This window comes from Orussus abietinus, unplaced genomic scaffold (assembly GCF_000612105.2).
Source record: "Orussus abietinus isolate OABI.00-Male unplaced genomic scaffold, Oabi_2.0 scaffold8, whole genome shotgun sequence".
NCBI lineage: Eukaryota > Metazoa > Arthropoda > Insecta > Hymenoptera > Orussidae > Orussus > Orussus abietinus.
Window position 1 is genome coordinate 312,787 of NW_019395997.1, and position 11,497 is coordinate 324,283.

The 11,497-nt window shown below is 46.8% G+C and overlaps 1 protein-coding gene across 1 annotated transcript; it reads right to left on the minus strand.

Annotated features, from left to right (window-relative positions):
• Positions 1 to 1,347: 1,347 nt before the first annotated feature.
• LOC105699504 lies at positions 1,348 to 7,285 on the minus strand. The gene is made up of 3 exons (XM_012424541.2): positions 6,240 to 7,285; positions 5,138 to 5,580; positions 1,348 to 1,430 (listed from the first exon to the last, which is right to left on the minus strand). The coding sequence occupies exons 1-2, from the start codon at positions 6,848 to 6,850 to the stop codon at positions 5,148 to 5,150; spliced, it is 1,044 nt and encodes a 347-aa protein (XP_012279964.1). The 5' UTR covers positions 6,851 to 7,285; the 3' UTR covers positions 1,348 to 1,430; positions 5,138 to 5,147.
• Between the last annotated feature and the right edge of the window lie 4,212 nt (positions 7,286 to 11,497).

An 11,497-nucleotide genomic window follows, 5' to 3' on the forward strand; every position in this document is an offset into this window, starting at 1 on the left:
TCCTAGTCGTCCATTTGTCATTGGTTCGAGATCTTGACATTGTCGGAAGTGTATTTCTTAATTCAAGGCCATTACGGAAATCGTCATGCAAATCACTTTAATTGTCATCGCTAGTTTCATTGTTGAATGCAATCACCAGATTCCGATTGAACTATTCCTTGATTAAACTCGCCTGGAAATAGTCAATCGGAATCAGGCAATGATAACAAATGATCGTAGCGATTTGTTATTCCGACGTATCGGAATAATGACTTAAGGTATTTAATGATTAATTACTATATGGACCTTACTTATACGACGGATATCGTGTGTTAAACCAATGCTATCGCACGATGACGATGGAATGACGATAACGATCAATAGTGGATGTCCCAGTCTTATCGACGAGTTAAGGCACTTAATATTAAATTATTTATATCTGAATATATCGAGTTATGCAATGACAAAATGTTTACAATATTTACACGGACATAGTCAAGTCATTGTAACCTGATATATAATTGTCATCCTGAGGTTCATCTTTATTCCTTTGTCTTGACAGAGTCATCCATGGTAGATACGTAGTCATCATTATTCCAAGACAAAGGATTAAATAAAATTATAATACATTTTTGATTAGGCTCGATGTCAACCAGTTGGGTATGAACGATTACTATACATTTTAAACAAACGTTTTACAAAAATACATTTTGTGTACCAATGATTTAAGATTGTTGACGACATCCCAGGATGACAATGTCACGAGGAGGAAGATTAAGGCCGTAAGTACCAGCGCTGATAATGAATTAAAACATTCAATGGTACATGACTCGCAGTCATCAGATGTAGACGACGCATTATTCTTCGTATTTATGTACGCACCGCAAAACTATCATTGACTTTATTATTCTCATAATTAAACGAGGTCGCTGTCGAGTTTCCGATTAAAGTACTTAACGATGAAGATCAATGCAAATCAGTCTTAACGCCCCGTTGAGGCACCAACTTCAAACACTTGTCAGTACTAAAGGTAAGATTTAATGACAATTACCCATTTCGAGGCGGTGATGATTTTTCCAAATGACGATTAAGGTTGTCTCTATCAGTTTTCACTTTCGATTTAAGGCACTCGAAATGCTCTTAAATTAATGTCGCGTTGATGAAAAATTCGTCATTAATGGAAAATAGAAAATCGAGGAAGCACCAATCAGGCTGAATTCGTCGAGGAGACGATGGAAGTACTTTTGGCTTTAAGTACGGGGTTTTGAAAAAAGTCGAACCATCGTCGATGATTTCTCGTGTCTTTGGTGACGAATGTTCCTTTGGTCCTTTGGAAAGACAAGACAGGAACTTTGATGGCCCACAATTCGCTGATAGTTTAAATATTTGTTATCAGCGACGACAGCCTCACGCCCTGTCATTCCCAAGAGATGATTCCGTGGCCAATATATCTGTAAATATTAAATAATCTTGTAAATTTTATCGCACGGAATTGCTGTTTAATTTTAAATATGGAAAGCAATTATGTAAGCCTACGGATAACGTCAACACGACTTATTTTTTATTAACGTAAAGCACTCGAATAGTGCTTCCTGACATATCTTTAAATAAAGAAAAAAAAATTCCGCGAACTCGACATTAATATCAATTTCTGTTTATAAACATAAGTCGTCCGTAAAAGAATGTCCACCGAAAAGAGAGCATAATTTCGTCGGGTTAATTGGCATCATTGTATGCAAATTCGACGTCGGCCGTTCCGGTCGTCGCAACCGACAATAGAACGATTGTCGTCGTAGGGAAATAAAAAAAAAAGTCTCAGGACTTTGGGAAAGAATTTCTTTCCGACACTTTGTCAATCTCCGAATTAAGCCGACAGGATTTCTGGCGGGCTTGCATCCCCTCGGGTGAGTTTTTGCATTCAGGGTTCCGGAATTACCCGAAATTGGTATTTCCCGAAAGACCGTTGGATCTTCCCGGATTTCGGGATCTCCAGTCCCGGCTAAAGGAGGGTCCCCCGAAAGTTTACTTCCGAAAAAAGGGAAGAAATCCCGCTTCCCTTCGCGAGATTTCGGGAATCACCCCGTGACGATCGCGCCAGGGGTAGATACCTTTGTATCTTCGGGGCCCTTTGTCGTGGCTTCAGGGTCTAGTCCCAGTGCACGTGGATCTTCCTAGATCAATGTAGATGTTCATTCAGCCGATCCTTCTCGTGTGCACGTGGGATTTTTACCTGAACCGGAAAAATTCGTTCGTTGCGCAGCTCGATCGTTGGAGAGTAAAAAGACGGACTCCCTTTTTCGCAAAAGCCCGTGGGAAAAAGGGATGACATGATTTTCGCGACACTACCTTAACAAGTAATTAAGGTGGGGTAAAAGTGACGCCAAAGAAACTCAGATAACTTGGAGCCCGTATAAAGTGTGTACTTTCCGTATCAAAATTTATCGAAGATTCAAGGGTCTCGTTACTTGTAGTGTTTAAACTCATCAGACGAGCGGATAAGAAAATCGGAAGCCTGTTCGGCACGAACACGTTCAAGAGCACATATGGTCCAAAACTTGTAAAGAGGTCCGAAGAGCCCTTAAGGGATTTTCGAGTGCAGAAGAAAATCTGTTCCTTCTCCAGATAGTTTACGTAGAAGAACAGATTTCGCCTTCTTTATCGAAACGCCGCAGGCTATCGGTATATAATTCTTCAAGACTATTAATTTCTTTGTACTTCTGTTAAATAACGCATCTTTCACGTTTTTTGACGAGATGAACCTAAATTTGATCGAAGTATCTAAATTCTAACCACTTTTCGATGCAACGAATTTCAAAAAAGGGCCGTTTAGTAGTCCCAAATGTGCGTCGTTAAGCGAGGGAATTATGTGTTAAAGTGCTTTAATTAACGCAAATACACGTTAATTCGGAAAAAAAGAGAGCCCTCGAAGCGTTATAAACGCGTCGGCGTTTCGTGGCAAATAGAAACTCTTGCGACGCCTTACACCGAGGGACGCCGTCAGTAATTCACGACAATTACAACGTGAGGTCATCTACGAAGTTTACGAGATGCGTCGCCGCGGCAAATTAATTTAATAAATTCCTTCCTTGGCTACGACGAGCGGAGTGTCGACCAGAGGACGCCATCGAGAACTCGACATGTTCGAAGAGCGACTATAATGTCTGAGATCGGTGGAAAAATAATTGCGATTAATTTCTCCAAGTGTTACGCAAGGTTCTATGCATATCAAATTGTTCATTTCTTTCTTTTATAATTTTGCAACCTGACCTCTTGATTTTTTGTATCTTTGTATATTATTTTTTTGAAATTCCGCAAAATAGTCACTACTCGGGGTCACGGCCATATTCTGCGCGTTTCGTCGAGCCGAAGCGCGACTATCAATCCTTTCGGGCGATTTTCGTTTATCTCGTCGAAGATAGTTTCGCTCGTTAAGTACAGCTCGGCAAGTTCGTCGAGTATTCCGTAGCTGGGCATGCGCAGGAGACAAGGAGAACAAAAGAGGCCGAACCCGGTAATTATGCTGGCAGAGCCACCCGCATGTCGCGTAAACGTCAACGCTACAGACGTATATCTTATCAATAAACATTACCAGCATGGTATTCTCGACTCCGTCCGCGCATGCGTCTAGGAAGGTTTTTCGGGATGCCGGGGTCGAAGCTTTTAGACGGCCCAAAAGGACCGTTTCGAGTGGGTCCTTTCTGCTCCCATCAGCGAACGGTGCCGTTTCCGCCGGGCATATGGCGGGCATAATCCACCGCTGACGCCGACTTTTCGATGCAGTCGTCGCGGCCCATATGGCGGCCTTTTCGGCTGGCTTTCGGCCCGTTCGATATATCGTCTCCGAAAATCTCTACGCCTCCTCGGTAGCGTCTCCGCGCGCCGCGTTGCTAAGGTAACGAGACGCTGTCACAGAGATGACGCGTTGCTAAGGTAATGACGCGTCGCCAAGGCAACGGTGCGTTTACTTCAGAGATGCGAAATTTGCTTATTTCATCACTTAAATATCATTTTATGGAGCACCGTAAATATTCCCGACTTTTGAAAAGCCATTTTTTTCCACATTTGCGATATTTTGTATAAACTTCCTGTCTATCGAGGGTAATTTTGACGAGACTCATGCACATGTCGAAGAAACGTCTTATGCACTGCATGTCTTTCCGAGATTTTTGACATCTCGAGGATTTCCGGCACATGTCCGTCCTCAATATTGGTTCTTCAGGGTGCAGGATCGTTTCCGCCGTGTACGAAGGCGCGTCCACGACGTGTCTCGACCGACACGTGTCCACCAGACACGCGTCTTCCTACGAAACGAGCCACTGGTTTCCTTTTTCATTTATACCCCGTAATTTAGTCTGGTCTTTTTCCTCATGGGTCGTTTTCTTTCTCCCTCGTCTTCGTCTTTTCCTCCACCCTTGACATTCGTTGGTATACGGGCCGCAAAGTGGTTTCGACTCTTCAAGGCGTAAAGTTTATTTCCAACGCGTCTCCAGCACGTGTCCCGCCTTAAGGACTTCTCCCTTAAAGTACACGGATTTCTACTCGTCTACCCCACGTGTCGGTTCCGGACTACAACTTGTCGCCGTTTGAGCCTCGAGTACTTCTCGAGTGCGTCGACACGTTAAGGGGTTTCCAGGAGGAAAACCTGCCCTTTTTGCGCATTTCCTTCTTAAGGATACCGGACATACACGTGCGAGCGTACTTGTCATCCCCGGCCACGTGGCTCTTGATATTCGTTACAAGTTCTCGGCCGCCATCCTGGTTCCCACATCCGACCCAAGAATTTCGATCGCAAGGTAATGCCAATTTTAAACCGACACGTATAAAAATGTTAAATCCACGAATACGACAAATTAATTACAGAATTAATCTCAATTCGTCACAAATCGATCGTATCAGGACTTTCGATATACAGCGCATAATTATTCCGCTTAACTTCACTGGGCATCGATATCACCGCCGACTTAAGTCCGCGCAATTTATCGAGTATCCAGTGTTTCGGAAAATGGTAACAATTATTCCTAAGTGTAGCGGAGTGTAAGTCACGCACCCTGCCTTTATGCCACTTCCTGCAGTTTGTTTAGGCCCAAGTCTACCAAACTGCATGTATAACCCTATCGGATAAAAATGTCGCAAAGACACAATATGCTAAATGCGTTACCTTGGAGGGTCTACGCGTGCGTGAGATGCTGTGCGTGTTGTGCGTGCTGACCCAGCCTGGTCTGCTCTTGTTCCCACCAGCTGACCACGTCCATGAACTCTCCGGATTCCGAGATCTCCTGCTTATAATAGAGCGCCCCGGAGAAAGTTTCAGGGCTGGTCGTGGTGGTCGTCGGCGTCACCTCGTAGATGGTGCATCCCTCTTCGCTGTCGGGTCCACTGCCTGTCCCCACGCCCCCGTACGGCGACATCACCCTCGGCTCCAGGTTCTCCTCGTTCTGGCCGTAATAGTCCGAGGGGGGCGAAGTCACCACCGAGCTTGGCGATAACCTGGAGAACGTCGTCTGCCCGATCACCGTCCTGGGCTCCAGGTTCTCCTCGTCGCCTGCCGACGTGGAGTTGTACAAGTCGCGAGGCGACCCGGTCGAGGGGTGCGGGGAGGATCTGAAATGAAAGGGATACGTCAAATGATAACCCCCAAAAGAGGATTTCGTCACCTTGGCCACCGTTTCATCGAATGATTATGAATTTTGCAGAAAAAAAAATTTATTGAACCTATGAACGTGTTCGCTTTAGGCTAATTTTATTTTAATTTTTCTGTTGCCTTGAGAATGATAATGATGATTTGACATAAAATCGTGCTGTTTGGTTTGTCGATTTGTAGGTAAAAGTTAAGGTGAGCACCCATTGCTAAGTTTAATGCGTTAACCGTGGTCCAAAAGTAATGAATTCCTATTGAAATGCGTCTCTCGTTGTTCTTGGCATGACTGCCTGCACTTCGACCTGCACGTTGCACATGCAAGGGTGTTACACCTGCCGGCCACGTGCGCGGTAACAGTCGTTTCCCGCTTCTTTCGTTATTATTTTTAGAAACGCGTTAAATTCTGGAGACCTTCACACCGGCGAGACGGTCTCTTTTTCTTCCATTGTAATGAAATTTTACAGATTCCGCTTTATAATCGTTATATGGTACTTTTGTAAAATTTCACCTGGCAAATTTTTCGGCTTTTTTAAAGCTAACGGAAAGCTTTTTTCCCCAGTCTAGTAGAAAAAATAATTGAATAGATCCATAAACGCCATAATACGTAATAAAATTATCGAACCTTATTCCGACATTGCGGGGTGGTTTAACGTCGCCATTTTCATCCTCCTCCCCAGGTTCGTCATCAAGAACGAGTCTTTCCCCCGAGCCGTTATGGCTGGAAGACACGACGCTGCTCGTCGGGGAAGGAACATTCTGTGAGCCAATGGCGGCGTTGGGGTCATACTCGACACCATCGGCTTCGGCAAGTAGCCTCTGTAGACCCCTAATGTACTCCACAGCCATCCTCAGGGTCTCCACTTTGGACAGCTTCTTCCCCCTATCTCCATACCCCGCGGCAACGTGGCTAGGGATGTGTTGTCTGAGCGTGGCGAATCCATTGTTGACTTGTTTAACGCGATTGCGTTCCCTGGCGTTCCTTCTAGCAACGGCAACCGGTGGGGGTTGTCCATTCTTCCCGTGTTTTTTCAACCTGGATGGATCATAAGGCGGCAGCACCCCAATGACGCCGCTTCCACCTCCACTGGAGTTCTTGGGCACTATCAGGTGAGGTTGGTTGCTAAGGATGTTGGTTTCGTTGTCTTGCAACGTCCTCAGCAGCATCAGCTGATCCTGGTCGTTACCATTTATCTGCACCCGGTTGCAAAACACCGTAACACCCATGGTCGTCATTTTGAGCCAGTTTCGTGTTTTGCGCAGCGATCGATGTCACAAACCGCACGATAACTTTGTGTGGAAGGTGTGTGTTATCAGGAGTTGGACGACCACTAGGGTGTAGGGTTGTTAGGGGTATATTGGCCCCTCTTGCACACCGTTGATCTCCCGATCTTAATACTATAATCGCGTATTGTATAAAAACTCCAGCTATGGTGGATGCTCATCAACCATAAAGACAACAGACGCCTCTGGCGTTTTTTCGTGTGATCAATTTGCAGGAGTTTTAAGGTGCCGATGACCTTTCCTTGCTGGTCGATTTAGAGTAAACGAATTACGTTTCTTGGGCTGGGTTTTCTTCCTCTGTGTTCGGTCTATTCAGCCGAGGAGTCACTTCGCCGAGGCCGGTGGCTACAGTAATGTCACTCGAGGACGCAGAATCTAATTGACGAACTTATAAATAACGCGCTCCGATCCTCCACATGTACAAAGGAGGAGTAGGGCACTCCGTCTTCGACACCAGCGGCAATTTGGTCAGTAAAGTGGGACTGGGTCATCGAGCGAAACCCCATCAGCATCCACAGGGTCCGTTGTAGATCCCGTGGTTGTAGTCGAACTTTGGAAGATCACGCCGACGACGACGGCGCTTTTTCCCCTCGCCTTTCCAACGGTTGATCCCGAATCCGTCCCTCGATGCGTTATCCTCTTCTACGACGTCGCCTTCGCCGCCGTAACCGCCGCCGTCGCCGTTTAAGTACACCATGAGGTCACCGACTAAAACGGCCTTTCACTTCCCCCCAGGTTTTTACGTCTAACTTATAAAAACACCGTGGAAGTCCGCACTGCACTATGCAAATAAAAAATCGGAAGGTATCGAAATGAACGCTGTAGAATTCGGCAACGACGGCTCCTGCCGTTCAACGTTAACTCCTCAACCACACAATTTAAGATTACAAGGAGTAGTTAGGTCCAAGCCTCGGTAGTCATGCTCTACCAAGCCACACGCAGCCACTGGTGGTCAGCACTAAATCCACCCTCGTCTTCACAGATCTTGTACCCTTCCCAGGTACTGGGAAGGGGTCCATGAACCAGCAACAAATCTCGCCGAATTAATACCAGGACCAGGTCTCGATGGGTCCCACCGATTCCGTTAATTCCGTTAGTTGGCAACCCGTCTGCCGAAATGATGTCTCCAACCAATATCCCGAAACTTATTCCGATACGATGCAGTCCGAGCCACGCGAATGAGGTTGGGATCGCGTGTCCCGGTAGTCACCGGCACCCAACACCGAAGAGCAAGCAGGCGCCTCCACCGACGCGCGCTTCGCACCGCATGGCGTCCGCATTGAGAATGAGCGCGGGCATCCACGATAGATGGGTTAGGTTTCACCATTTTGCCATGGAGGAGAACACGCCGCTACCGTGGGGAGGGGAGGAAGCAAATGGAGGGGGTTTTGAGCACGCGCCACGGCAGCCCCTCGATGGCTCCCGACTGCCCCCCGGCAGCCCCCGACAGGACCCCGACCCCTGTCTCCGGACGTCCTGGAGGCCCTGGACGCGCGCCATATGCCGCGGGACGCGGCGGGGACTCCCGGGGAATTCTGGTTCCTCTAGTGGGTTAGGAGGGTGAGGGGTACAAGTCCATACATACGCGGCCACGTACATCCGTGTCGGCATAGGGCTAACCCTAGCATGCGGATTCTGATGCAGAATCTAACCGGTGGAATGTTAAGGGGATCTGAAAGTGGCACCGAACGCTCATTTCCCACTTTTCTCTAAACTGGGTGTACCGAATCGTACAAAATTTTGCAACATGAATATGGAGACTCTAAGGTTCCGACAATCATGAAATTTCATTTGTTTGAGGATATTCAAAAAAATTTTTGTTCGAGGTAGTGGCGCGAGGTCTGATAGGCAATTCTTTTTTCAATGGGTGGTATTGAAGGCGTTCACCCTGGTGGGAATTAAAAGATTTACTCTGGGATAAAGGATGCAACTGGGGCGTTTTGCATTATAGCGATATGCTCGGGGTGCACGTGTGCTCGGAGCTATTATGCCACATAAAGGATTTGCGGATGATGGATCGAAAATGCTAAATTACGGACGTTAGAATTAGGTGAAGATAATTCGGCAGGGGACTTCACAGGAGAGGACGATTTGTCAATAAGTAGTAATATAGAAAATCCAACGAGTTCACGATTCGATCTATCAATAAATGGGTATTATCTAATGAAACTGCATTCGGGGAATAAAATTAATTATTCCTCGCTGACAGAATTCAATGAACAGGAAATGCAATATATTCGGAATATCGGTATGCGGACCATGGAATAGATCCGGTGGTTCCGCTGCAGCGCGCGGAGTCGCGTGATGCGTACCTCTTACATTATCGCTTATAGACCCGTTTTACCAATAAATGCGAGAGTAATCATACCAATTGGCGATGTGCGATCTGGTGTTACCGTGGAGTACCGTGATCGGTGCGGTGCTGGAGGACCAAGGTCGATGCAGCGCGCGGAGTCGCTCGTCCGCGCTACCTACCGCGCGCAGTACCTACCAAAGTACGCGTCATGGGATATCGCGTTATGAGATCCGGGCCTCGAAGCGCCGATCGAAGATTAGGCAGATCCCCGCGGCCGATAGGGGGGAATAAATGCGTTTCGTGATTTGCATTTTCGAAGCGCGATCTCTCCCTCCCGCGCCGCCAGGCGTCGCTGGCGCGCGCCTTTTGTTTCGCGCAGGCGCATCGCCGCTCTCGCGGTTCTGCGCATCTCGGGCAACAGATTTTCGCGCACCCCCTCGACCCTCTGTATCCTCTTACTTGTTCCTCGGCACAAAAGCCCGCAGGATGGAATTCGGCTCGCGGAAGTGTCGTGTTTCGGGGCGGATCCGCCCGGGGCGCTCCGATCTCGCGGCGCGTTCGCACGAAACGACTGTCGCGTGGGACTGTCGGCGTGACTATCGAACCATCTGAGAAATTACACTCTTCGAATGGGGTACATAAAGACGGCGACCCGAGTAATAGGGGAGAAAACGAGGTAATAATTATCTAGTACATGTACATATGGATGTCATTTGGGGAGGTAGGAGGAAACGTTTAGACCCGCTGCCGACGTCGGAAAATAAACTAGCACTAGACCGATGACGTAGAAAAATTGTATGGGGATTATTATAAAATAACCAGATGTTTTTGTTAGGACCATACCGTTAAATATCCCATCTCGCTATTCTCCCGGCGAACAATAAGCACGATAATCCTAAAATATGGCGCGATATGTGGGACAAACCGCCTGCGCTTTTTGAGCCGCTTAACTTTGATACCCGAGGAGACATACGAGTCCAAAGACGAAGAACGGTACCTAGGTACTAGAAGAGGATACCCAGGGGTGAATGCGATTTTCGAAATCTAGGCCACCCTTGACAGATCGAGGATGGGGAGAGGGTCTCGTAGGTCTACCCAACCCGTGACGAGCATTCGGGCAGACGAGGGAACGAGTACCATGGGGAGGCTAAGCCAAACTCGGAGAATAAACCTGGCCCACATATCCATAAAGTGGGGCTCGACCGAATTTATTATACAAAATACCTATGTATGGAGTCGGTGGGGCCGGTGAATCCCTTATGAGAATCCCAGTCTGGGACTTTGCTAATCCCTGTCCTAACCGGATCCCATGAACCCTCCGGTCCCATAGGGTCTGGCATGGTCTCTCCAAAGGGACGATCGTGATCTAGATTTTTAGCCAAAGGGATCGGAAATTTTACCGATAAACGAATAATGGCCCCTTAAAAGGGAGGATCGTGATCTAGATATTTAGGCAACGGAATTAGAAATTTCATCGATAACGAATGGAACGCACCGAGAGAGAATAAAAATTATTTGGCTCGAATGTAATTGTAATTCGATACGGTGCGATATCGATAGACATCGCGTTGGAAAAGGAAGGAGACGCGAAAAATCGATCGACCGAACATACGGCCACATACGTGCCTCGGAGGATTTCATAAATCACCACTTCCGTTAATACATTCCTTCCCGTCTAATACCACATGGTAACCACCCGTGGGACCAGAGGATACATCGAGACCCGATCTTGTGACGGATATCCGATATTCTGGACACGAGGCAGGCACGTTCAGGCGAAGCCTGACTATTCGATAAAGCCGAGACCAGCCATGCTCGATATTTCAACCACCGAGCACCCAGTAAACAGAGAAATGCATTTGAAAATTACAACACCGAGAAAAAGGAATTAGCAATAATATATGAATCATGTACAATTGCAAGAAACAATTATTTCGTCGAGAAGAAAAATTGATATCGTTGCAAGAGTTGCTTTAATCGTTATAAATACCCGTTCGATTCGTGGTATGTATCGAGCCAATGCATTTTGAATACACGTTTCTGCAGAATTTTTTATTCGCTCGCAGTCGGCTCCTCGATGTTCTCTGCACACGAGCCGGGCACCTCGATTATCGAAACTCGATTAATCGACTCGATGAACCGCATTCGGCTGCAACTTTCTTCTCTTTCGACGAAACGATGCCCCTGGGTCTCTCGCCAAAAGCGAATGACTTATTCGTCGTTAAAAATGAGTCCTCATAAAGAGTGACTAATATCTTGCATTAATAAGAATTAGCACCTTTCCGTTCCATAAAACGCATCGA

Coding starts and splice junctions, on each gene's coding strand:
- LOC105699504 (XM_012424541.2), bottom strand. CDS start 6,850: ATGACGACCATGGGTGTTACGGTGTTTTGCAACCGGGTGCAGATAAAT. Junction 5,581..6,239: donor CCCCGCAATGTCGGAATAAG/GTTCGATAATTT, acceptor CTTTCATTTCAG/ATCCTCCCCGCACCCCTCGA.